We start from the raw sequence: 27538 nt of genomic DNA, 5'->3' as shown, positions 1-27538 counted from the left end.
ATTGAAAAGAAATTTTCTTGTTTTCAACAGCTGAAATTTATAACATTGGGTGTTTCACTGGTAATAATTGAAGTTAAACACATGAAAAGCAAAAGTATAAAATAAACGTGGCATAAAATTCCTTATTTTCTTTTATTACATTTCTCTATTTAACAATCCACAACTCACAGTCCAGAATATCCCAAGCTCTGCTGATACAACAGCAAAACAATGGGAATAACAGAAAACACAAAGAAGAAAGAATCAATCAAACGTGATGAAAAATCACACCCTCAACTAACACAATGAACACTCGAAACTCTACAAGATCTATACATAGATTACTGCCTCAGTACTGATTGAAATGCACAGTGATACTGAAAGGATTCTCATCATGAGAAACAAATATTATTTTATGCTCCTGAAAAGGTCACTTGCAAACTGGATTTTCTGTACACGTGACAAAGTTAGAATTGCTTTGTCAACAGATCAAATGTGGTGTTGTCCATCCTCAAGATGCACAAATTTGATTTGTTGTACTATCACCACCTTAAACACAAGGTTGGTCAGTTTCAGTATGAACAAAAAGAATCGGTCATCTTCTACGAATTGACACTTCCCTCGCTTTTGTTAGACTCTGAGAGCACACCATGCTCACTTTCGGAACTTTCATTTACGTAGCTTAATATGGTGTCTTCCATTAAGTCTTCAAGAATGGTTTCACCCATGTCAAAACCGATGGCTTCAGCGTCAAACCGAACGTCCAACCATGTTCCAGATCTTTCCATGTCTTTTCTGACAATCTGGTCCAGAGTGTGAGGCAAAGGCAGTTGGAGAAGATGCCAGTAAACGCCCTTAGAGACCTCAAGAATTACACTTTTCATATCCGGGATTAGGTGTATACCGGGTTTTGCAAATGATACCCAAGGGGAGCAACCAAAATGGTATTGACAAACCTCCACAAGGACTTCGTTTATGCAGTCAAAGAGAAGCTTCTGGTCACAACAAAGTGGGTTGGAGAAGAATTCGACCTCATCAACCAATGATGGGTCAAGTAGTTGGTCTGACGAAAGCAACTTTATGCAGACTTCATACCAGTTCAAGCCAGAAGCTTGCATCACAGCTTTTACATAGCCAAATATTGAATCCTTATTGTCCATCGACCTTTTTCCACTGCGTGCTTCATCTGCAAGCGGAGAAGCGGGCTCTTCAAATTTAATTCGCAGTGGTTGCACTGTTATATTGACTGAAGTGCAATGAATGAATTGACATTAGCCAACAAGCCCTGAGCCACAGCAAATCCGGAGAAAAGGAAAGAAAAATGAAGAGATAATGTGAAGCTAATAATTCGCCCGGTGTGAGTACTTACCAGGTTGAGATTTGGTCTTTGAAGGGCTAATATCATCCTCCCCAAATACAGGCTCAAGAACTGAGACAGGACTCGGCCTCTCAGGAATATCAATAGAAATTTCTAGATCAGCAACTTTACTGGTGGTCAAAGAGCTGGAAGGGGATCCTGGTGGAGACGATTGTAGTTGGTTTTTTTCATGTGAGTCCTGAAAATCGAACATGGATGATTGTTATGATGAACATAAGATTGTAAAAAGAGGAAGTTAGGTATGGGGTAGCAGAATGCCGTTGTTAACACTGTAGAGAGATATCCATAGCTTTTATATTAAACGTATAATTTCACTTTTACATGCTCTTTGGAGGAACACTCAAATTCTAGATAAGTGAAGAAGTTGAGTGTACATTATCTCCCTGGTTTTTCATATCAAGCATATTGCCATCCTATGATATTTGTTATCCTTGTTTTCACACATCTTAACGGTCAAAAGATGTTATTACCTGTTTCAAGCACACAAAATTTCTTTCATCCTCGCAAAGGACAGGAACGTCACCATCAGTTTGGTTATCCCTTGCAGTGGAAGAGACACTTGCTTCGCAAGGAAGATCCAAGATCATGCTCTCATCCTTCACAGGCTCCGAATAACTTGCAGAATTTTCATGGGGACTATCCAAGTTAATGCTGTCTTCTATCCCGAGCTTTAAATCACCTGCAGAAAGTTTCTATCAGGCTAATGAACTCAACAAAAGATTTTTTTTTTTTAAATGTTCGTGTCTGAATTCGACAAAAAAAAGAGAGAAGAATGTACCTTCACGACTCATCCCGTCTTTAGTCGAACAAACTGCATCTTCAACTTCAACGTCACAAGCATTGTCTTCAGAGATGTCGGTGTTTGAGTTAGGATCTTGTACTTTATGATCAGGACTGATGTCAGTAATAGGTGACTGACTCTCTACGGTTTTTACTACCCTACCGAGAGGACTCCCTTTGTTTTCCCCTCTGGGAGAGGACCTCTTCTCATTTACATTTTGAAATTTGTCTTGCGAAGTAAATCTCGTCTGTGCAGTCACAAAGCTCTTCTCCCAGTCCCTTCCAGGACTGCCAATAGGAGAAATGCTGTAGTCAGGAAGAGAGAGAATCCGCCCTAAGGTCTTAGGATTCTGTCGGTTCGATAAGCCCATGCCGTCCCCATTGCTTAGTAGTTCGGAGAGATGTTTCTTGGCCTCAATGTAGATATTGGATATCCTTTCATTGGAGAGATCATCAGTTTCATGTTTACTTATTTCAGAGTCTCTCATTTTGTTTATCTTGTCCGCTTTCTTGGAACCACTTGAAGGTTTAGCAATTCTTTCGAAAAAGAAGTGATCTTTAGTTGGAGAATTCCTTCCAATACTACCTTTCCCAACTCCCTTTTCACCATCTCCCTGAGTTTGGCCCTTGTGGGTAGGTCTATTTGAAACTCTAACTCGAGATATTTCGTTATGTTGCTTTCCCATAGCATGCTTCAATTTTCTTTTTAGTTCAGAAAGGAAAAAATGGGATCCAACTTTATCACTTGCCTCTTTATTTGTGACAATATCATGAGACTCTTTGGACGGGCCAAGGCTAGTTTCAATTTTGGAATTCTGTACACCCATTGGCCCCGGCTTCAAAATAACAATTCTATTCAAATTGTCAGCATGCTCATTTTCCTTCAATTGGTTTCTTTCTTCTGACTTGGCCTTTCTCCTGAAAAAGGAACGCTGCTTATGGTTGACAGCATCTTGGGATTTTCTTACAGTGACAAGCTTCTGTTCTGAGAAGTCAGATCCTCCAACCAGCTTGGATTCTTCGTCCTTTTCGGCTTTAGAATCCTGCAAGTTCTGAACATGTTTAACCAATAATGATTGTGGATCTTGTACGACTTTCAGAAACAATTCCTCATCTGAACTTATGAGCTCTAGTTCATTCATGAGTTCTTTATAGTGTTGAATCTTCTGATCTTCTTTGAGATGTTTCCCATTAGTAAACTTCTGAACTATGAACTCCTTAATTACCCGTTTTAGTTTCTCTTCAGAATCAGAATTCTTGAGGCTCGATAATTCAATAGCTTCGCCATTCAAACCATCCATGCAACTAATACTCTTCTGATGGATTCGGCGAGAGAACTCTTCCATTATCTCATCTATACCCAGATCTTTTACAGATTGTTGGTCTGCATTCTGTTTACAAGAGCACTCGGATTTTAAATTTTCGTCAACATTCAGATTATGGGCATCCAAATCACGGCTTTTCTTGCGATTCTTCTTTGTCTTCTTATGGTCCGTCTTTATCTGGCCTTCATGTGCAGATTCTGATTGTCTAGGTTCTACTACAGCATCCCTCATGTCTTTCTTCAAGCCCTGCTCGTTGACCATCTCTTCTTCCATGAGTTTTTTGACACTAGGCTTACCAGCATCAGCCGTCACAATTTCTCTTTTGATCTCGTTGCCGTCCTGAAACATTGTTAAGTCAGTTTACACTAATAATGGACATGTTCTTCTTGTTACCTATGTAATACTAATGTAAGAAAGTCCTCATTCGACCACATTCCTCAGCGGTAGCATGATGTTAAAATTAGACGAAATATACACGTAACTTGGAACACTTACAATGGTGCCTTGACAGTTTTCTTCCAAATTACTCAATACTTCAAACTTATTCTTTGAAATTCCAGTACCTGCAGATAAGGAAAAGCTAAAAATTTCAACAACTGTTCCGAATATAGTTTTTAGGACGAATTAAACTGTGAATTTCCTAGTCTACTCTGCAATCATAATTCAAAAGACTTGAAGTCTTCAATAAGTCCTAGACAAAACACCAGCAATAAGATATGAGAAGACATCATCACTTCTGAATTCATTGAGGTCACAAGAAAGTTGCGAATAGAAAACCGCAAAAACCTCGCGCCTAGCTGTCATTTATTTATCCCAAATCTACATATCTAAATCAACAAGTTCACCAGGAATGGAATAGAGTCCTTACCAAGAGTATGCTTGCTTCCATGCCTCCTATCAGCAATCAACTTCCGCGTAGATCGACCATGGCGGAAGTCAAACATACTAATCAAACCCCACATACATCCTGATTGATCTTTCTCAAACCGCACCGCGCGCCTCTGGGATTTTGTTTTGTTCCTTTTAAAAATTTTTTTTTGGGTTTTTTTTTTTAAAAAAAAAAAAAAAAAAAAAAAAAAAAAAGTGTTCCTTACTAATCTGAGCTGCATGAGAAACAATCAACAGAAATAGAAAATTGTACAGACATCAGTTAAAAGAATAGTTTACAGAAATATAGTCCTCTTCCAAAAACATGAAAGAGAAAGGAAAACAAAGTGGATTTCCAATCAACAATAGTGGATCTCATTGTAAAGGGAAACCAAAAGCATTAAAATAAAATCAGGATTCTTATTTGATTCATGTTTCTATTGACATGATATCTAATGCAACTGCGTAGAATATAAGTGTTTCCAAGGAAACAAAATGATGCAAACTTACAGCTAATGGTGTTGAAAAAAAATAATAATAATGATGGACCCAAATAGCCCTGATCATGAAAAGTAGAGTAAAATAAAATAAAATAAAATGGTTTTAGTACCTGGGATAGAGCTAAATTCCTTATGCCTTGAACTCACAATGCTGTTAGGATAATCTAGTACAGGAGTCAAGAGATTCCAATTCCAAAATCCCAAGCTTTCAAGCAGAGTGAAGTTCACGGCACCAAGCCTTTCCTTGGATGTTAAGGCATCAGAAATTCAAACCTTCTTTTCTTCTTTACCTCCTTTAACAAAAGCCTTGAAACAGCTCATCACATAATTTCTTCACAAAAAGTTGCTGCCCAGATAGCCAAACCTTTTCAACTTCCAAAATCAGAAACTGGGTCAGGACCAGAAATGTGATGAAAAGCTTGAGAGAGAAGAAACAAGTTTGCCTTCAAAAACAAAAACCCAAATTCCACAATCACAAATCGGATCCAAATTCCACCATTTTCTGAACACATAATTCCAGAACTCAAGGAATGATTTTTTTTTCGAAGGAATGATTGTTTTTCCCTCTTTTTTGGCTAGTAAAATCACCTTTAATTGAATGAAAATCCACTTTGAAGGCTAATGCTTCAACCATAGAGAAGCCAAAGCACGCAAACTGAGAAATTTAACTCTCCAAATTGTACCAAAATAGATCCTTGAAAATGACCCCTCTCCGTTACCAAAATAAATCTCTACAAAAACTCTAACAAAAGGACTCCCAAGAGAGGAAAAAAAAAAGCCTTTATATAGTTCTTCAATGTCAAAGTTTCAGCACCAAACTATTGGACGCAAATTTCTTTTTTTATATATATATTTTTTCCTGACAAAAGAGGCCAAAACGCAACACTTTTTGCAAAGACCCGGATCAAATTTGTACAACGAATTCAACAAAAACAAAAACAATTAGCTGCTCAGAAACAGACTTCTTTTTCAGTGGGTATCTTTTTTTTGACAACCAAAAAGGAGGAAAGAGTCAGATGCCCCAAAAAATGCTTATCCACCACCGACCCACTAAGTTTTTCGGCAGAATTTCTACTTCTCATACATTACGGGCAGCCATTAAAGACTGTAGAAAGTGGAAGAACAAGAAGAAGAAGAAGGGGGAGAAGATGAGAGGACAAAGTGAAAGTGAAAGAGAAGAGCTTTACAAAGATGTTGTCGTTGTTGGGTAACAGTGTAGAAGAATACGTGACAGTTGGGGTAGAAATAGAATTGATGGGGTCCATCTTTGGAGAGAGAAAGGGAAGAGAGAGAGAGAGAGAGCTTTATAGGGAAGAAAAGTCCGGAGTGTCTGTCTCTCTCTCTCTGCATTTTCTGATATCTCCTGATCTACTGCAGTGGTTCCACGCTCAAACATCATCAAAGTCACTTCCTTTCTCTCTCTAACTTTGCAGGCCATGGCCATGCCTGTCTGGTAGAGAAAGTGTATAAGGATTTGACGTGTACACTACTTGGTGGAGGGAGAGAAATTCTGAGTTAGATAACATAACATGAGAAAATATTTTTATTTGTATAAATAAATATCAATAAAAAAAAATCAATTCAATTCCATCGTGATCGTATGTACTGATGAACACTCATCATGAACCAATCACAAAATAAAAAATGGGGAAAAAAATAATAAAGAAAAACTTGAACAGTTAGTTTTTCATTAATTTCTCTTAAATTTTAATATTTTAATATAAATTTGATGTAAATTTTCAAGATAATTTTTGTATAATGGGACGCTGGAGTCCTGCAACATTAATAAGATATTTTTTGTTGCTAATATTTTTCAAACTTAATAGTAAAAAAATTTTAAAACTAATAATAAATGAGCTTCATAAATATAAAAAGCTTTTTACATTTTATAAATAATGCTGCTAGAATATAAATTAGAAGGCAACATTTTGAAAGAGTTAAATTTGTTTAAGCCAACTAAAAGAAAATAAAAGAAAATAAAAAAATCATCATGCGTCTCTCTCCCATAGTCCTTCTCTACAATATTCTTTGCTATGGTCTTGAATGGGGCCCGTTCACTTCACTAGAGTTTAGAATTCGAGTTTTGTTACAGTAAAAAGCTCTCACAAACAATCACATCTAACTTTTTTGCTACAGTAAAAAGTTTTCACATAAAATCACATCTTAACTCAAATTACAAATTCGAATCAGCAAAATGAACGGACATGTACTACTCTCCACCTGAGCAGTCGTTCGATCTCTAGCCTGGGAGGGACGACGTACAATTTCAGTTTTGCAACGGAGAGGACTGCTAGTGGAAGACGACCGCTTAGGTGATGGTGGTTCACAGCAGCCGGAAGTAGGAACTTGGTTCATCCATGAGAGAAAGTCCTTTTGGTGGTGGCTTTAATTCTATGTATTTTGCCTGTTTTTATTATATTCTCCTTTAATTCGCCGATTTAAATTTTTAATTCGAGTTGAGATGTACTTTATGTGAGAGCTTTTAACCGTAACATAAAAAATTAAATGCGACTTTTTATAAGAACTTTAATTATAACAAAATTAGAATTGAAAACTCAAAATCGGTAAAATGAACGATAACTATGTTTATTTTCTTTAATTTGGTATTAGTGTGTGTATTTCTTTCATTTAGAATACAATAATCTTTTTTAAAAAAAATATATATATATAATAGTAATATTTATTATTAATTTCTCCGATAAGACAGTTTGCCTGTAGTCTAAATTTTTAATTATTAAATCTGGTCAAAATCATATCATATTAAAAAAGTATATAAAACAGATAAATTTTAATACATATCTAAAAAGTAATAAATAGACCACTAATAGTCTATTTATAACATTTATTTCAACTAAGTGGAATTACCATTTTTATTTATTTATTTTTTAAAAAAATAATGTAAATAGTGATAAATATAATTGTTCAATCAGCATTATGGTATACTATCATCATGATTATGAATAGTGATAGTTAACTTTTAGATTTTTTTTTAATACAACACGGAATTAAATTCACAATCTCTCACTCAAACTCTAGTATTATTAGACCAAGAGGTCTTAGGATTTAACACTTTTGAATTTAAATGTTCATTATAAGAAAAGATATTATTACAGAAACAAAATATGAATTTTATTAAGGTATGTATATAAGTAATCTAATTAAAGATTCATTTTTAAAAATGCTAACAGTTTCTTTAAACTTTGTCTAGACTCTAAATTCTTGATTCAAAAATCACCTAAATTACTTGATCATGAGCAAGCAATTGAAGCCCTCACTCATTATCCCATATAATAACGTACTAGGTCTACTAATATTTCACAAAACTTTAGTAACCCAATATTCAAATAAAAGTTCATTTATCTGATGAATAAAAAACATGTAAGTTCATGTCTGGAAATGCGACATCCAGTATCTAGGAGTTAGACTGCTAAGTCAATCTACATGCATACCCTAATTTTAAAAAGGGTGGTTGTATCTACAAACCCTTTTTTACTCTCCACAATTCTCTCTCTTAAATTTTTTTTATGACAAAAAGACTCTCACATACAATGACAAAAAACAACAATTATAACATATTTAATTATGCAATTAAATTTCATTAAAAAAAATTAATTATATAGTTTTTATCTCTCTTCACACACCCTACATGTTATACCCTAAATTATAAACAATTGTTATTTTAAAATTTATAATAAAAAAAATTCTGATTTTTACCTTTCAATGAGTATTCCAAAAAATTACATTAAATTTTCTTTATTATTACTTGTATGCCAATTCTTCTTTTATCTTTTTTTTTTTCATTTCATATTTATATTTTTTTACTGATCTTTGTATTGTTCGATCAATACCTCAATTGATTTTATAGTTATGTTTCCGTAATACCCATATTTATGTCCTTTACTTTTCTAAAAATAATGTTACAGTAAATTTTCTTTATTTATGACAAAAGGCTTCACACCTAAAAGTTCAACAACAACAAAAAAATGCAGAGGAATAAAGAAATAATAATATTGATATAACAAATTAAAATAAAATAGTGGGTGGGAAAAGAAAATTAAAGTGGACAAAAATTAATAATTTTATGAAAATAATTAAGGATAATCTTAGAATAATAGGGTGTGTAAAAAATAAATTAATTTTTTTTTTAAATTATGTAGAGTGTGTATTTAAAAGGAGATGTAGAGAGTAAATAAATAGATGTGAATATAACCGCAATTTTAAAAAACCGGTGGTGCTTAGGTTGTTATTTTCCTCATTCAGTGCTCGACACGTTTCTATTATTTTCAGTATTGATGGTCGTCTATTAGCTTGAAGTTTTTATTATTGTGTTTGTGGTTGTTTTTCCCTTTTTCTATTTAATTCGATTTGTCTTGGGTTATTACTAACCGGAGAAAAAAAACCCATTGGGTACATGATTTGGAAGCGTCTATATATTGGTGTCCAGTTCGGATCTCCAATTCAACACCAACACCTTCATGGAATAACCTCACGGTACTCCATAGCGTTGACGGTCAATTTTCACCAACAAAAAACTGACCAGATTACCTCTCGATTTTCTCTCGGATTACCGGCCGTGTGTGTGTGTTTACGTATCAGGAATTGATGGATATGTGTTTGCGTGTATTTACTAAGAATCGAATATGTAAATGACGCCAGGAAATTTATAGTGGTTCACTCTATAAATTTTAGAGCTATATCCACTTTAATCTTGTATTTCTTTGTTTGGGGTAAGTTACAATTTACAATTTTTGTTCTCAGCTAGAGTTTTTTCGAACCTCCCCCTTGCTGGGGGTCTTTCTCCTTTTATATTGGGCTTCCTTCACCCAGGGGATTTCCTTCACAGCTACAAGCACTCAAGTGCTCTCCTTCGGTAGGCCCAAACGTAGCCCACTAATTAGTACTGTTCACTCAGCTAATTAGTCTTCTATTACGGCTCTGTGCTTCCCCGTAATACTTTCCTGTCCCCTGTGGGAGCAGTCTGACAGCTTGCAATTAATGCTTGCAGACCACCTCCACTTCTGCACGTAACCCGTTATGTCCTCTAAAGGACGTTCCTCTCGTCGTCAGCACTTCTTAGCCCAACCGCCTTCTTCGATAGCCCTTTCTGCGGTCGAGAGATCTTCACCCTTTAGCGTCGACGGCGCAATTGGCCGACGCCACAAAGGATCGTCGCCCTAACTTGGACTTCGTCCTTGGGCCTTCGCAGCGGGGTATGAGGAGTCTGCAAGCGTCAAGGGTTCCTTGCTTGATGGGGATTAATCAAGGCCACGTGTCGCGGTATACTTTGCCCACGCATCCGCCACATTTTCCCACACAACAGCTACCCCCAGGTCGAGGGCGCCTTTTGGGTGGCCTCGAACTTAGGTTCGGTTGCCCTTCCGTGCTTTGGGTGTGGGAAATCGGTCCCGAGCCTCCGTTTTCAATGATGGCCTGGGACCTTCGGATATCCTTCGGGGAACGCAACCGTCGCGTCGACTGATTTCTCATGATAACGTACGGTCTTTATTTCAAAAGAACGAATATGGGCCTTTGGATCGCGACCTCTCTACTTCCCGCCCAACCTCATCACCGTCAGATCTGGGCAGGTTTCCCTGGCCATCAGATCTTTAAGATTTTCATCTGACGGTCAGGGTTGAGGATGCCCGTCCCTTTAAATACCCTCTACGAACTCGAGAGCCATTTTTTTTCAAAACTCCAAGTTTTTCTTTCGCATCTGTTGGACCGCCGCCTTCTCCGACGGACTCCTTCCTCTCCAACCTCCGGACCGTGCTTTTTGCCCTTTCAAGGCGTACCGCGCAGGCGCTCTTCCTTCCAGACTTTCCCGGGAGTCCTTCTTCTCCGGTAAGCCTTTTCGCCATCTGTCTGCTGCTTTTATACATAGGCTCCTTCTATCTTTCTGTTTGAACTCTGTGTATATAGCTAAAGAATGTGTGGGATGTAGAAACTAGGGAGACTTACTTCGTTTCATGTTTTTGCTTTGGATATCATCTTCTTGCTGTCTGTGTGCTTCCGGCTTCTGGGTTCTGGGCCTGGAATCCTATGAGCCCTCGCCGTTACCATTTTCGTATGAATGGTCGGCGTCAAGACGTGGCGTTTGAGTTGTCGTAGCTTAGAATAGCCGTCCTTTCATCCTCTCGACGTCAGGGTTTTAACTTAGCTTCTTGTCTGTTTAATCACCAGAACAATGGCCCATGTTCTTCATGATTTGGGGGCCCTTCAACTTTCATCCCAACGACCACCTGCCCCGTCGAAGGCAGGTGCAGGCGGCGTTTGGGAACATGGGTAAGTTTCTTGGCTTTCGGTTATCTGACTTTGATTTCTTCCGTCTTTCTACTGACATTTCGTTCGCATTATAGTAAGTCAGGACCGGCCGAAGTTCTCTGAGAACAGCTTGGCGAGGATTGAACAGGCTTTTTCTTTCCCGTCGGAGGTTCGCCATATTGAGACGCTCCTGACCCAGAAAAACCTTCACGACGCTGGTTTGATCCTCGATCTCTCAGACCCTGCTGATTTAGACACTGTCCGTCAATACTTTCATCTAAACAATGAAGGTATTCTTTACTTTCGACGCCCTTCTTTATTGTGACTTGGGCTCTTCCATTGTTGTATGTATCTTAACCTCATCGTTTTCCTGCAGAAATGGCGTCTCTGAGGATCCAACTTCCTGGCAGCTAGCAGTCTGGGCCAAGCCAGCAGCCGTCAAACCAACAGCCCCCGCTGAGCCATCCGCCTCAGTCGAAAGGAAAAGAGAAAGCTTCTTCTTCCCACGTCCCAAAGAACAGAAAGACCAAAGGTCCTTCGGGGTCGGAGGCGGAGCTTGTGCGAAAAAAGAGACGCAGGGACAAAACGCTGGTAGCAGAAATGTGGACGCCGACGGTCCCCATTCCCAACGTCGACATTCCGTCGGCGCTGAGAGAGCGCGTGCTTATTCCCGGGGCCAAAATTATGGACCCCAAGTTCTAAGTCCCGGATATATCTGACGCCGAGATTGGGGCGATGCTGAAACTTCCCCCTCGTTTCTCCCTTGTCTTTCAGGCTCTTTATAAGTCCTTCCTTGAGCCACATTGGGTTGCTGCCGCCCAATCTTCTTTGGTCGACCGTCAGCGAAAGCAGATTTCCTTCCAGATCCACGTAAGGCTCCCTTCTCCCCCCTCTTCTTTTTGTTTATTTATTTATTGATTTTTAACCTTCAACTTTCCAGAGCCTGGTCCTTTCCATTCTCAACCTTCTTGACCTTGTCAAGGTCGAGGAGCGAAAAAATGAGATGGATGAGCTGGAGGCCAAACTTGAGTCCCTTGTCACCGACGCCAAACAAAAGCTAGATGATGCCGTCGAGAAGAGGGATGTGGCCTTGGCCAAGCTGGAGAGTTTGGAAGAAGAACTTTAAAAGTTAAAAAATGAGACCGCGAGTCTCAAAGAGCGAGCGGACTTATCTGACAAAAAATTGTCCGAGGCAGCTAGGGAAGCGGAGAGGCGTTTTACTGAGGGGAAGACTGAGGGGAAGAAGGAAGCTGAGGCAGAAGCCGTATTTGCTTTCGACACCAGGCGCACTGAGGTTATTGAGGAGTTCAAGGCCTCCCAGGAGCTTACTGACATCCGCACCAGGGACTTTCGATCTGCGGGTCAACAAATTGTCGACCTGATCAAGAAGGAGCGTCCTGAGTGGGATTTGAGCTTTCTTTATAACTCTCCCCCCTGTGGGTGACGACAATATTTCTCCGCCTGGTGACGACGAAGACTCGGCAGCTGCTGGCGAGGCCTGAAGGATTTTTAACTACCTCCTTTTGTTTTGTAATTTTATTTGTTGATCCGAACATCTTTTACTTTATCTGCTCCTTATATATATTCAAAGGACAACAGCTTTAATTTATATCTTGATTCACAATTGCTGCTTTCTTATTAAGTCTTCGCCTTTCTTTTCTGGAAGATATGTCGTCGAGCGTACCCCTTGGGGTCGTCGTCTTAGAAAATTCTTTGGAATTTCGCTAAGGCTTTGTCTTTCCTCCTCGGAGGATCTGACGTCGATTGTGTCCCTTGGGGTCGTCGTCTTAGGAAATTCCTTGGAATTTCGCTAAGTCTTTATCTTTCCTCCTCGGAGGATCTGACATCGATTGTGCCCCTTGGGGTCGTTGTCTTAGGAAATTCCTTGGAATTTCGCTAAGTCTTTGTCTTTCCTCCTTGGAGGATCTGACGTCGATTGTGCCCCTTGGGGTCATCGTCTTAGGAAATTCCTTGGAATTTCGTTAAGTCTTTGTCTTTCCTCATTAGAGGATCTGACGTCGATCGTGCCCCTTGGGGTCGTCGTCTTAGGAATTTCGCTAAGTCTTTGTCTTTCCTCCTTGGAGGATCTGACGTCGATCGTGCCCCTTGGGGTCGTCGTCTTAGGAATTTCGCTAAGTCTTTGTCTTTCCTCCTTGGAGGATCTGACGTCGATTGTGCCCTTTGGGGTCGTCGTCTTAGGAAATTTCTTGAAATTTTGCTAAGTCTTTGTCTTTCCTCCTTGGAGGATCTGACGTCGATCGTGCCCCTTGGGGTTGTCGTCTTAGGAAATTCCTTGGAATTTCGCTAAGTCTTTTTATTTAACCCGTGGATTTTTTTGGCAGACATATTATTAAGGGGTGAATTCTTTTCATTCTGCAAACATATCAATTTATTCAATTTGTAAAGAATGTACAATTGAGATATGCGAGAATTTCATACATTATTGGTAGTACAACCTTAGTTGTTCTGCATTTCACGGGTGTTGGATCTTTTTGCCGTCGAGGCTCTCCAAAACATAGGTGCCGGGATGTAGCATTTTTCTTATGCGGTAGGGCCCTTCCCAAGTTGGGCCCAGTGGACCAGTATTTTTGGGTTTCGTGCTTTGCGTTACCCTTTTTAGTACTAGGTCCCCTGGGATGAACCTCCTCTGTCGAACTTTCTTGTTGTAGTATCGCGCCGTCCTTGGCTTATAGGCGGCGAGACGTAGTTGGGAGTCGAGCCTTTTTTCTTCCAATAAGTCGAGTTCTCCGTTCATGCCTTCCGCGTTGTCATCATCGTTATGGACGACGGTTCTTAGAGTCGGCGTTTCAATTTCTATGGGGAGCACCGCCTCGACGCCATATGCCATGGAGAAGGGCGTTTCACCTGTAGTAGTTCGGCTCGTCGTTCTGTATGCCCACAAGACCTTGGGAAGTTTCTCGGCCCATTTCCCTTTCAGATCGTCGAGTTTTTTCTTGAGGGTATACTTTAATATCTTATTGACCGCCTCGACTTGTCCATTAGATTGTGGATGGATCGGCGTCGAAAAATCTTTCCGGATGCCCAAGTCATCGCAGAACCTGCGCGTTGAGGCGTTGTCGATCTACTTTCCGTTGTCAGATACTATTGAGTGGGGAACCCCGAACCTGCATACGATGTGATCCCACATGAATTTGGTGCAGGCTGCTTCTGTGGGTGTAGTTAGGGCCTTTGCCTCTGCCCATTTTGTGTAGTAGTCTACCGCAATGATTGCAAACTTAAATCCTCTGGGTGCAAGATGTAATGGCCCGAGCAGGTCAACTCCCCATTTGGCGAAGGGCTAAGGACTGAGAATGGACGTCAAATGTTCTGGGGGTGCTATAGGAATTGTGGCATACCTTTGGCATTTATCGCAACGTCGGGCGTACTGAAAAGCGTCCTTTTTGAGCGTGGGCCAGTAGTATCCTTGCCGCAAAACCTTTAGAGCCAAAGACTGCCCCCCAGAGTGGTTACCGCAGATCCCTTCATGGATTTCGTGGAGGACCTTTTGCGCCTCAGTTTCATCCAAACACCGCTATAGAGGGGTTGAGTAGCCTCGTCGGTAGAGCAAGCCGTCATACAACAAGTACCTAGCAGCTCTATACCTGACCCGTCTGGCTTCGTCCTTATCGTTTGGCAATTGTGCATCCATTAGGTATTGGATGAGGGGGGTCATCCAACTTTCACCTACTTGGACAATTAATGCCTCCACCTTTTCTTCTATAGTTGGTCGCTCCAATTCCTCGATGGGGACGGCCCCTAGTGTGTCGGATTCTCTAGAAGATGCTAGCTTCGCCAGAGCGTCGGCGCTTGCATTTTCGGTTCGTGGTATCTGGAGTATCTCGTAATTTTTAAACTTAACGAGTTCTTCTTTTACCTTTCTTAAGTACGCTCTCATCTTCTCACCGCACGCTTGGTATTCTTCCTTTACTTGCGCGACAACCAATTGAGAATCGCTGAAGACGCTGAGTCTTTCAATCTTTAGGTGGCTGGCTAACCGTAGTCCGGCAATTAGTGCTTCATATTCCGCCTCGTTGTTTGATGCCTTGAATTTAAATCGGACCGCCGAGGTAATTTTGTGGCCTTCAGGACTGATTAACAGGACGCCGGCTCCTGACCTGTTTTCACTCGACGCCCCATCCATGTAGAGCTTCCATTCTACAACCTTGACTTCCCTAGGTGCGGCGGGAGTTGGCCTATGAGAGAACTCAGCCAAGAAATCGGTGAGCGCTTGGCCCTTGATCGCAGTTCTTGGCACATACTTTATGTCGAATTGGCTTAACTCTACCGACCACTTGAGGAGTCGACCGAAAGTTTCGGGCTTTTGTAGAGCCTGCCTCAACGGGTGGTTTGTGAGAACCCGTATTGTGTGAGACTAGAAATAGTGCCGAAGCTTCCTTGAAGCTACCATCAGGGCGAGGGCCAGGCGCTCTATCTCGTTGTATCTCAACTCGGTGTCGAGAAGCCTTTTGCTTACGTAGTAGATTGGCAGCTGCACCCTCTATTCTTCTCTTACTAACACGGAACTTACGGCGTGTTGGGATACGGAGAGGTATAGGCTAAGCTCTTCGTCGATGTTCGGTTTTGACAGAATTGGGGGCTTGCCTAACTGTTTCTTCAATTTCTGGAAGGCCTCTTCACATTAGGGTGTCCATTCAAAGCGCCTGCTTCCCTTTAAAGCGTCGAAGAAGGGGACGCATTTGTCGGTTGCTTTTGATATGAACCTATTTAAGGCGGCGACACATCCTGTTAATATTTGCACTTTCTTTGGCTTTGTTGGAGACCGTTTATCCTGAAGGGCCTTGATTTTCTCGGGGTTAGCTTCAATCCCCCGATTACTGACCATAAAGCCGAGGAATTTTCCCGACCCAACTCCAAAGGTGCACTTTTGGGGATTGAGTTTCATGTGGTATTTTCTTAGCACACCAAACATTTCCCCCAGATGATTGACGTGATGGTTGGCCCTGGTACTTTTTACTAGCATATCGTCAACATAAACCTCCATTGTTTTACCGAGCTGTTGAGCAAACATTTTATTCACAAGCCTCTGGTAGGTAGCCCCTGCATTTTTTAGGCCGAAAGGCATCACTTTGTAGTAGTAGAGGCCCCTGTCGGTTATGAAGGATGTTTGCTCCTCGTTGGCTGGATGCATGGGGATTTGGTTGTATCCGGAGTAAGCGTCCATAAAGCTTAGCATCTCATGTCCCGCCGTGGCATCGACCATCTGGTCTATGCGAGGGAGTGGAAAGCCATCCTTTGGGCAGGCTTTATTGAGATCACTGAAGTCGACGCATGTCCTCTAATTCCCGATGGGCTTGATCACTAGAACGGGGTTTGATACCCAACGAGGATAATGGGACTCCCTGATGAACCCATTATTAATCAGCTTGTTGACCTCTTCTCTCAGCACCTCATACCTCTCGGGGTTCATCGGCCGACGTTTTTGTCATTTGGGCGGATGTGAGGGGTCGACGTTTAGGGAGTGACATATTACTTCGGTGTCGATCCCTTCCATGTCAGAATGATTCCAGGCGAAGACATCTAGGTTCTTATTGAGAAAGTTTTCGATCTCATCTTTAAGTGATGGGGCTAAGCCTGAGCCTACTTTTAGCACTCTGGTGGACTCGCCTTTACCAACTTGGATTTCCACCAACTGCTCAACAGGTTGAGACCATGTGACTTCCTCTTGGATCCGGGGATCTATATCCTCGACAAGGCCTTGGTGAACCATCCTTGTCTCCTGTCTTCCCGGTTGGTCGTATCCGCGCAGGGCGTCAGAGTATGCGACCCTAGCTTCATACTGGTTGCTCTTCATTTCTCCTACACCATTTGGGGTGGGGAACTTGACCTTTTGGTGGTAGACGGAGGTTATTGCTCTCAACGCTTGGAGGGTTGGCCTCTCGATTACCGCGTTGTACAAGGAGCTTCCCTTTATGACCACGAAATTGGCCATTGTGGTTGCCTGTCGAGGTTTTTCACCGGCGATTATGGGTAGGCGGATGGTCCCTTGAGGGATGACGGAGTCGCCTGTGAAACCATACAGCGGCCTGGAGGTTTTCTCCAATTGCTTCTTTTGGATCCCCATTTTCTCCAAGCAATCGGAGTATAGGAGGTCCACCGAGCTCCCATTGTTCACCAGGATTCTGCACACGATGTAGTTTCCTATCATGGCTTCCACCACCAAGGCATCGTTGTGGGGGAAATGAACCCCACTAGCGTCATCCTCGTTAAAAGCCACATCGGTGTGGATGTACCTTGGGGTTTTTGTGGCGGAGATGCTTCAGAATCGCTCCTGATAAACCCCCTGGCCTCGTGGGCGTAGTCCTTCTGAGACCTCCTTGAGTCTCCTCCTATATAGGGACCGCCGAGGACAGTCCTTATGACGCCGACGGGTTCGCGATCCTCTGGGCGCTGATTCTCCTCTCGGCGTCGACCGTCATTCTGCCCACCATGGCCGTCATTCCGGGGCCTTCACTCGGCCCTGAATTCTTGTAACCTTCCCTCACGGATCACTCTTTCGATTTCGTCCTTGAGGTCGGCACAATCGTTGGTGTGGTGGCCGACATCGCCGTGGAACCTACAGAATTTCTTCTGGTTCTTTCGGCTGGGATCTGACTTCATTACTTCCGGTCGGCGTAGCAAGTTCCCGCGGCCGACCTGGTTGAAGACCTCCTCGACTCCTACCGTTAACTCATGGTAGGAATCATACTTTTGGAACAGTCGAGGCTTGCGGGTATCCTCTTGTCTCGGCTTTTTAGCTTCCAGAGCGTTCGTCGTTGCGGCGGGCTGCTTGTCTCCGTTTCCTCCGCCTCGACGCTTCTTCCCATCCTGGCCTTCGCTCGGCCCTGAATTCTTGTAACCTTCCCTCACGGATCACTCTTTTAATTTCGTCCTTGAGGTCGGCACAATCATTGGTGTGGTGGCCGACATCGCCGTGGAACCTACAGAATTTCTTCTGGTTCCTTCGACTAGGATCTGACTTCATTACTTCCGGTCGGCGTAGCAAGTTCCCGCGGCCGACCTGGTTAAAGACCTCCTCGACTCCTACCATTAACTCATGGTAGGAATCGTACTTTTGGAACAGTCGAGGCTTGCGGGTATCCTCTTGTCGAGGCTTTTTGGCTTCCGAAGCGTTTGTCGTAGCGGCGGGCTGCTTGTCTCCGTTTCCTCCGCCTCGACGCTTCTTCCCATCCTGCTTCACAGGCGCCGACCCTTGTTCGGTTCCTTTATTCTTGTTGGTCCGGTGCTCGGGGTCGTTCGCGTCCGCCTCTTCGGCGTTGATGTACCCCTGCGCTCGCGCCAAAAATTCCCTGTAGCTGGTTGGAGGTTTTCAGTTTTGCTATCTTTTGAACGGGGTAATTTTCTTCATGCTAGATAAGGCCCCCATCAAGGCTTCTCTATATGTTATGTCCATCGTAGCGGCGACAACTTCCCCTTACCTTGCGAGCCATTCCCTCATTGACTCGTTTCGCTTTTGGTATATCATCGTCAGATTCTGCTTTGGATGGACGTATTTTTTGACCCCTATGAATTGGAGGGAAAACGCTTCATTCAACTCGTCCCAGCTCGAGATAGAGTTTGGCCTCAGCGTTCAGAACCACCTCCGGGCAGAATCCGTCAAATGGTTTCGAAAGGCTCGGCACGTGATCTCCTCGGCGTAACCGTGTAAGAGCATGTGCCCAGTGTACATCTCCAGATGATCGTCGGGATCTCCTCGCCCATCATATGGCGGGATTGATGGCGACCTATATTTATCGGGGAGAGGGGGTGCCATTATCTCTTCGGTAAATGGGTGGTCGTGTGTGCGACTGCGCGTGATGTCGACGTTTACCACCTTAGCTACACGACCTATATTCTTTTTCAGGCCCGTCACGTCCCCTGTCAGTTTTTGCTCCAGGCTGGCCATACGTTCCATGATGGCGCGTGCTTCCTCTGTCGAAATGGCCGAGCCGGCTACTCTTGACGCTTCCGCCCTCTGAACGTTGGGCCCGCCTCGGGCCTAGCCGCCTGCCTGCACTGAGCCTGAGTCTCCTGGCGGGTTTCCACCTGGATTCTAAGATAGTATCTCGGGGTTTCCAAGACCTTTCAATACCCGGTCCTCGGGAGCTCGGAGCCCGGCAGCCCCCAAACGGCTGCCGGGGGATTGGGAAGGCCGAGGCCTAGGAGGGCCCCGGTGATTCTCACTATCTCCGGTTCCCTCTTGGACAAGTGGGTAGTTGCCGCGGTTTGGATCTCCGGCCATGGCGGGTCCCCGTGGCATCGGAGCATCTTCTAATGGCGGCATGGAGTTCCTTCCATCTAAGCGCTCCACCACGGTCATTAGCCCACGTACTAGCTCGGTTAGAGTGGTCAGTTGGGCCTGCATCTGCATCGGATCCGGCCGTGGCGCGTTTGGAGGTGGAACTTCATTTCCGACCGGGCGTAGATCTCCTTCCATCCCGCTATTCCCTGGACGGGCGGCGGTTTATCACTATGTTGTTGGGGGTCGAATGCTTTCGTTCCCCAGTGGAGTCGCCAATTGTTGACGGTCAATTTTTGCCAACAAAAAACTGACCGGATTACCTCTCAATTTTCCCTCGGATTACCGGCCGTGTGTGTGTGTTTACGTATCAGGAATTGATGGATATGTGTTTGCGTGTATTTACTAAGAATCAAATATGTAAATGACGTCAGGAAATTTATAGTGGTTCACTCTATAAATTTTAGAGCTACATCCACTGTAATCTTGTATTTCTTTGTTTGGGGTAAGTTACAATTTACAATTTTTATTCTCAGCTAGAGTTTTTTCAAACCTCCCCCTTGCTGGGGTCTTTCTCCTTTTATATTGGGCTTCCTTCACCCAGGGGGTTTCCTTCATAGCTAGAAGCACTCAAGTGCTCTCCTTCGGTAAGCCCAAATGTAGCCCACTAATTAGCACTGTTCACTCAGCTAATTAGTCTTCTATTACGGCTCTGTGCTTCCCCGTAATACTTTCCTGTCCCCTGTGGGAGCGGTCTGACAGCTCGCAATTAATGCTTGCAGACCACCTCCACTTCTGTACGTAACCCGTTATGTCCTCTAAAGGACGTTCCTCTCGTCGTCAGCACTTCTTAGCCCAATCGCCTTCTTCGATAGCCCTTTCTGCGGTCGAGAGATCTTCATCCCTTAGCGTCGACGGCACAATTGGCCGACACCACAAAGGATCATCGCCCTAACTTGGACTTCGTCCTTGGGCCTTCGCAGTGGGGTATGAGGAGTCTGCAAGCGTCGAGGGTTCCTTGCTTGATGGGGATTAATCAATGCCACGTGTTGCGGTATACTTTGCCCACACGTCCGCCACATTTTCCCACACAACAATAGCCATTATTTTAACTTTCCAAGATCCTCTATGAATACGATCTTTGTCATGCATGTTCTTAATTGCTTATGGTGTGTGTGGTTGTTATAACCGTAATCTCTAAACAACAATGAAAATCCACAACTTAAAAACCTATACAAGAATGAAGAAAGAGAGATGTAACAGAGATTTAGCATATTTATGTATGCTTGTTTGTCTTTTAACTCTTTAATTATCTATAAACATACATATCATAAAGGAGTAGACACAAAAATGTAAAAGTATTTGTTCCATTATTTATCGGAGAGTAAATTACTAAATTACTCAATCTGTTAAGCTAATAGAAATATTCAAAAGAATACTTTCTTCTTTCACATTTCATAGATTTTATTTCAAACAAAACCCGAGCCTTGACTATTTTATCAAGCACCATTAGGGACGTCTCAAAGTCCAACGCTATCAATGGTTTCTACCATACTTGTTTGTGCATTGTCTCATTTATTTAGTGTTTCATTGTGTTTTCCAGCGACTGGATTTGTTTGTGGTGGTTTTTTTGTGTAGTTTTAGTGCTATGTTCTCAATGTTAGTTGGTCAGATATTTCAATTGATGTAGAGGATCTGTAAAGGGTCTATTTGAGTGTCTTTTTTTTTTTTTTTTTAAATTCAACAACTTTTTTTTAGCGTCTTATTTGAGTTTACATGTGAAACTGAACTAAAAGACTGACAGTGTGGGGGAGTCGTGTTTTCTATATTAAGAGACTGTGTGTGAATTGATGGGTGCGTTTGGAATCCGTTCTAAAATGATTTTATTTTTTATATGAAAATGAGAATGAAAACATTTTCATTTTCAGGTAGGAATCATTACTGAAAATGTGTTTGGTAATTTATTCAGAAATTATTTTCAGTAGAAGAAAAACTGAAAATGCGTTTGGTTTTACATTTTTGAAAATATGTAATAGTATTTGAAATAATATATTAAATAATTAATAAACTCCTCAATAAATACATTAATAATTAATATAATATATACGACACAAATCCAACAAAATGACCAATCCTCATATACTCCAGCCACAGACGACACAAATCCAACAAAATGACCTTTTGCAGCCTCCTTCCTCCTGTTCCCCTCCCGCCGTTGTCACAGCCCCTCTCCCTCACCCAGTTCGCCCTCTCCCTCCTCCGCTACTGCCGCCGCCGACCCATCCTTCCTCTCCACCACATTCGTCCTCATCGACAGCTCCACCGGCCGCCACATGTCCTACTATCTTTTTCTCCGCCAAATCCGCTCCTTCTCCCTCTCCCTCCTCCGCCACCGCCGACGACCCATCCTTCCTCTCCACCATATCCGTCCTCGCGCGATTCCATTGACAACCCAACCCTTAGAACGATGGAGACCGAAGATGAGGGAGACCGGGGGGAGTAGAGGAAAGAAAGTTAAAATGAAAATGGGAAAACGAGACCGAGGAAGAGATTGACATGGAGGAAAATGAAAATGAGAAAATGAAAACGAACCTAAATCGTTTTCAGAATTTCTGCATTTTTAAGAGAGGGTCAGAAAACGTTTTCATTTTTATTTTTTGTACGATGCGGCGCCAAATGATGTCCTTAAACCATTTTCATTTTTTGGTCCTCGAAAAACGTAAAAAAATATTTTTAAAATTGGAAACAAACACGCCCGATATTTCTATTATCTTTTCATCTTATGAGATATTTGTTTTTTTTTTCTCAAAGAAAAACTGACTCCTTTTTTTGTCTTTTTAATAATAAAAACTTTTTTTTTAGTATTCTTTCTTTTTTAGAAATACCGATAGTATTCTTGTTTATCAACCGTTTGGATTTATATTAAATTTGATCAAAAATTAAATCAGATTAAAAAATAATACATATTTAATAACTGATAAGCAGATAACACCAGTGTTCTTAAAAAAAGAGAACACATAGAGAAATTAATAATAAAGGAAACCAAGGGGCTGTTCGGCAGCCTCTTTAACTCAAAAAAAGTAAATCGAGTTACAACTTTATTTAAGTTAATGTTCTTTTAAGTTTAAACTCGAGTTTGTGACTAAAACTCGAGTTCAAGTTTCTCCTTCAACTCGAGTTCAGAAACTCGAACTCAAATTAATGAACAATATTTTTTCTATTATTAAAAATGCTATAACTTTTTCGTTTTAATTCTGATTGAGATGATTTTTTTTCTATGCATTCACAACGAAAAGACGAATAAAACCCCACACATATACTCTATTAAAATTTTTCATTAACATTGAGTTTTTTATTAATACTATCTAAATATAAAATACTTTTTCTTCTCAACATAGGATGTCACAATCGCCTTACGTATCCAATTTTTTTCTTCGTGGAATTTTAAAGGAAGTCCTGCTCATCAATTTTTAAACTTTACATCACACCAAAAATACATATTTTCCAACTCCACCTGATAATATTTTTACTTGTTGAAGAAAATAAGAATTATTTTCCACGCTTATAAATTTATGATATTTTTGTGTACGTGAGATGCCTGCCACGAAGGAAAAAGGACTGCCAAAGAGGTAGATTCTATTAGGAAAGAAAAGCGCGTTTAGGAAAAATTAAGAAAAAAAAAAAGAAAAAGAAAAGGAAAAGAGAAGGGAATATAGAAATAACAGAATAAGCATGCTTTTTTATTTTTATTTTTTTCTCTCTTTTGAAATTTCGGAATAGGATACTTTTTCCTTTTTCTTTTTGATAATAAACGGAATAGGATACTTGGAGTTGAAGTTGGGACTCTATTTTCTCCCTTTTGTTTTCTTTTCGTTTCTTTTTTGCTTTTTTCCCTTTATGGGATGAGATAAAAATGAAAACAAATGACAAAATGATTTTGTTTTCCTTCTTTCTTACTTAATTTCTAAATTTGTTTTCCTCGCGTTTCCTTATTAATTGTCATATCCTAAATTTGAATTATCTATCACATAACCCAATTTTTTCTCTGTTTAAAATTTTAAATAACGTAAAGATACCATTCGACAAGACAAGAAAAAGGAAATGAAATGAAATGAAATGACATGTTCTTTTATTATTTTTTCTGGTTCTTCTGGAGTCATTAGCTTAGTATGAAAAAGACAAACGTATTCTATCTCGGTAATACATCAAGTAATGATCTCATTCTTCCACAATATATTTCTTATCTATCCAAAGTTGTTTGTTCAATATTAATCAAAATATCGTCATTATGGGCCCCGGTTTTTTTCCCCTTTTCTAATTGTTATGAGTTTGACATAAATATAGAATCAATAACAATTAAATTAAATATTAATGTGCCTTTGAGAGTATATATATATATATATATAAGGTGTTTTTTTTCTAATTATTATTATTATTTCCTAAAGGAGTGTCAAGTGTGTGTAGTTATTTGTACTTGTATACACGCATATGAGTATAAAAGTATATGATGGTTAGCCAAACGCGTTTTAGTGAAAGAAGAGATGTCATGATTTCTTTACTTCTTGTTATAATAATAGTCATAAAGACCTATAAAGAAAAGGTAATCATAAAGAAAAGATTAATTTGAAGGCACTTTGCCATAATTCTTTGACCCAAAAACCTTTTTTATAAACCATTTTAATGGTAATGATGGCTGAAAATTTTAAATCCAATCCCGCTTCTTAGCTTAAGATAGGCTCTAAAGAAAGTAATAAGACAAAGTATTGAGGGGGAGGGCACAATTTTGGTATTTTTTTTTGCTTCTTGTGAGAAATTGAGAACTGTAGCTTGTAAATTCAACTTTTAGAAAAGTTGAAGTTTGATCACCGAGGGGCAATTGTGCAACTAAATAATTTTTAGGGATGGAAGTGTGAAACTACCACATATATACTTTTAATTATTTTCCTAATTCATGGTTTTAATATTATAGTTCTAATCTATGAATCAAACGGACTCGTCTATAAATGTACAAGACAGTAGTAACTAGTAATTAATCCGCTGAACTACTTGTAGTTTCGTACTTTAATCATTAAAAAAAATTATTTTTGGAATTTTATCTAGACCCAATATTTTCAAAAATTTAACCCCATTAATGATGGGTATTAATTGCCACTCTTATGGAAATTTCGGCACTAAATTTCTAAGAAAAAAATTTAAGGACAAAATTGTAAAAATAAAATAAAGAAAGAAAAAAGTTGTGGATGTATAAATACTAAACGCCATAAAGATTCTTATCGTTGTCTTACATCAATATTAGCTCGTTAAAATAGACCAAAATATCCAGTTTTTCTAAGGATTGTAACCTCCTAAGACGAGACAAGGGGAAAAAAATAAGGCTGAAAATGATGTTCATATTTCTTTTATGTTAAATACTGATTAAAAAAAATGGACTAGTTGAGTTAGTAAATTACATTAAAATATTAGCATTTCTTTATTATTCTTATTCTTATTATTGTTATTATTATTATTTACTGCTAATAGCATTTCTTTATTCTCTAGCAACAAGAATGTCCAGCAAAAAGGCCAAGCATCGCAATTGACAATTTTAGCAACCGAGGCTTCCATTGTTGTTGGTGAAAATAAAAATACAACTCGGGAATCTTCACTGAATTCTTCAATGTCCGATATTAAAAAACCACAAATTAAGATAAAAACAAAACAAATGAAGATAAGAAACAAGAAGGATGTTTTGAGTAGAAACGTATAATTCAAAATAAATTAAAAACTGAAAATATACTTGGCTGATTTTCCTTAGAACGGAATTAAAAAAATAAAAAATAAATAAAAAATAAAAAACAGAAATGGAAAGTTTTTGGATACCAAAGACTAAAGTGCATGTGAGAGGAGGAGCAGTTGGGCCTAAATGCAGTTTAGTTAGGCGTCTACTACATCAAAGCAGTCGGACCCACAGACCGCAACCCTTTTACCAACTCCATAGCTGTTTGTTGTCTATGATCAAAACCCATGTAAGACAAACAACCAAATTATGTCCGTCCACTTGTTAGATGAATGACTACTTCTCTCTCTCTCTTCGGGGGGTTTTTATTTTTTTGGGTTTTATCAAAAATACGAAATTAAAAAATTATTGTATTAATGTAGTTTTAGTCCAATTTTTTTTTTTTTTTTTTTTTTTTCAGTTTACATCGTCAAAAAAAAAAAAAACAAAAAAAAACTGAATCCACTATTGTTGGGCTATTCTGCAATCACGTTGCAATTTTTACCAGCCCAGTAAAGGTCATAGAGGTTATTAGATTGGAAAACTGAGAGAAATATTTTTAGAGTGTATAGGTTTGAATTTGTATTTTTTTATTATTAATTAATATTCTTTTTAATTAAATAAATATATTAATTGAAAATGTATTAATCAAGAGTAAATAATAAAAATTTAGATTTATAACGTTTAGTAATTTTTTCTGCTATAGATTTAAAGTCGATAGATTTCACCAATCCAACTATACATGACATATTTATGGTACGTGCTGTATTTTTTGAAAAGAGGTGGCTTATAGTGAGATTTGACTTCATTACCAAGAACCCTTCCTTATATACCTACAATTTTAGTAATGATGAATGATACCAGCAGCTTAATTGTCAATGAGATTGTTCGTATCCAACTTTTGTACTATGCAAAAGAGTATTCGATATATTGTTTTTGTTTTTAGTGAACAAGGTTCTAAAATGCTTAACCAACAGGGGACCGCAGGACCACTCATGAATAATCACACTAATATATGTATCGTTTTAGCACTCTCTTTCGAGTGTGAAAAATAATATGATTCTCAATCGTGTATTCTTTTTCTATGTATTTATATATATATATATATATATATATATAACTTATAGATTGACACGTGTTGCTTTTGGTGTGCAAATGACTGGTTAGTTTTTAATTTTATCAAATTTTTGGCTTGCCCTAAAAGATATTGGATATAAATATGGAAATTTTTTTTAATAAAGGTGAGGTTGTGAAATGGCATATGATAAAGAGGACAGCAAAAAATATTCATGCCTAATACAATCACTTTCAGCCGACTATTACCATCTATGTGCGAATAAAGACAATTGAAGGTGACCCTTTTTTTTTCTTTTTTCTTTTTTTTTCTTTTTTGCCGAAGTTGACAATTGGAGGTGACCTTTTTTTTTCTTTCTTTTTTTTTTTTTTTGCGAAGTTGACAATTGGAGGTGACTAGGATTTCGTTTATTTCACCGATTTGAGTTTTTAGTTCTAAATTTTTACAGTTAAAAGCTCTCAAAAAATGTCACATCTAACTTTTTTTGCTACAGTTAAAAGTTCTAAAAAAATGTCAAATCTCAACTCAAATTGAAAACTCAAATCCACAAAACGAACGAGACATTAATGGTCCAGGTTTCCCTTCTGCACAAAGCAAAATGTATGTATATGATACTCTAACCTCACTTCCACGACCACAGATAAATAAAGAATTTAGAACTTTCACGTTAACGTATCAGTGTAAATCAAAATTTTTAACTATTAAATTTATATAAAATCACATAAAAATTAAAAAATATATAAATTTAACTGTTAAAAGAACTTTACTTACTGATATGATATATCAGTGTAATAGAGAATCTTTTAAAGAGTTTTTCTAATAAAAACTACCCCTTTTTATCAATGACAAAAATTGTTATTTTAATTATTAAGTTAATTTTTTAACTATTTAATTTATGAGTGTTCAACTAAAAATTCGAAGCTTGCTATATAAAAACACTCATATTTAATAATATTTGTATGTAGTTATATAATACGAGGAATGGATTAGTACAAATTCCATGAACAATTATTTATCAAAAAAAAAAAAAAAACTACGAATAATTATTGAGGCTAGTCCTCTTTATAATAACTTTTGCTTTTCTTTCTGAACTTGTTCAAGAGGATAGATACGACTTATGACATTATTTCTCATTTTATTTATTTGTATCGTATTTGTGTATTATAACGTTTCGTCAATGCAAGAAATAATGAGAAAAAAATTCATAGAATAATTGACAAAATTATTTTCAGTTGGGAAACTTTTAGACGATAAAATCTCTTTTCAAAAGTTGAAAAATGGTAAGGTCATAACTTCAACACCATCTAACGAAATGAACAAGTTATTGTTATTTATTTATAAATGAATTGTATCTATTTTAGAAAATAGTATCTCTCCAATAT

The 27538-nt window shown here is 39.4% G+C and overlaps 2 protein-coding genes and 1 long non-coding RNA gene across 3 annotated transcripts; all 3 read right to left on the bottom strand.

The window, feature by feature from the left end:
- Positions 1-108: 108 nt before the first annotated feature.
- Positions 109-4452, bottom strand: LOC21400275. Its single transcript, XM_024171921.1, has 6 exons — positions 4331-4452; positions 3958-4025; positions 2136-3801; positions 1828-2036; positions 1349-1535; positions 109-1165 (listed from the first exon to the last, which is right to left on the bottom strand). The coding sequence occupies exons 1-6, from the start codon at positions 4422-4424 to the stop codon at positions 582-584; spliced, it is 2808 nt and encodes a 935-aa protein (XP_024027689.1). The 5' UTR covers positions 4425-4452; the 3' UTR covers positions 109-581.
- Positions 4453-4524: 72 nt separating this feature from the next.
- LOC112093460 lies at positions 4525-6200 on the bottom strand. The gene is made up of 3 exons (XR_002903065.1): positions 5418-6200; positions 4940-5272; positions 4525-4565 (listed from the first exon to the last, which is right to left on the bottom strand). It is a non-coding gene; the product is annotated as an uncharacterized LOC112093460 (long non-coding RNA).
- Positions 6201-17841: 11641 nt separating this feature from the next.
- Positions 17842-19002, bottom strand: LOC112093455. Its single transcript, XM_024171934.1, has 3 exons — positions 18689-19002; positions 18527-18611; positions 17842-18375 (listed from the first exon to the last, which is right to left on the bottom strand). Exons 1-3 carry the CDS (start codon positions 19000-19002, stop codon positions 17842-17844), a joined length of 933 nt encoding a protein of 310 aa, XP_024027702.1.
- Positions 19003-27538: the final 8536 nt, after the last annotated feature.

The sequence above is a fragment of the Morus notabilis genome, unplaced genomic scaffold (assembly GCF_000414095.1).
Source record: "Morus notabilis unplaced genomic scaffold, ASM41409v2 Scaffold902, whole genome shotgun sequence".
Taxonomy (NCBI): Eukaryota; Viridiplantae; Streptophyta; class Magnoliopsida; order Rosales; family Moraceae; genus Morus; species Morus notabilis.
The sequence above is the reverse complement of the archived record's forward strand: the minus strand, read 5'-3'. Positions and strand labels throughout refer to the sequence as shown.

What these genes read in the sequence shown, in the direction of transcription:
- LOC21400275 (XM_024171921.1), bottom strand. Translation starts at nt 4,424, where the DNA reads ATGTGGGGTTTGATTAGTATGTTTGACTTCCGCCATGGTCGATCTACG. An exon ending in AGACGGGATGAGTCGTGAAG is followed by an intron (nt 2,037 to 2,135) that starts GTACATTCTTCT and finishes AACTTTCTGCAG; the next exon opens with GTGATTTAAAGCTCGGGATA. An exon ending in AAAGACCAAATCTCAACCTG is followed by an intron (nt 1,166 to 1,348) that starts GTAAGTACTCAC and finishes CTCCGCTTGCAG; the next exon opens with ATGAAGCACGCAGTGGAAAA.
- LOC112093455 (XM_024171934.1), bottom strand. Translation starts at nt 19,002, where the DNA reads ATGGAACGTATGGCCAGCCTGGAGCAAAAACTGACAGGGGACGTGACG. An exon ending in TTGACGGATTCTGCCCGGAG is followed by an intron (nt 18,612 to 18,688) that starts GTGGTTCTGAAC and finishes TCCAATTCATAG; the next exon opens with GGGTCAAAAAATACGTCCAT. An exon ending in ATGAGGGAATGGCTCGCAAG is followed by an intron (nt 18,376 to 18,526) that starts GTAAGGGGAAGT and finishes GCGCGAGCGCAG; the next exon opens with GGGTACATCAACGCCGAAGA.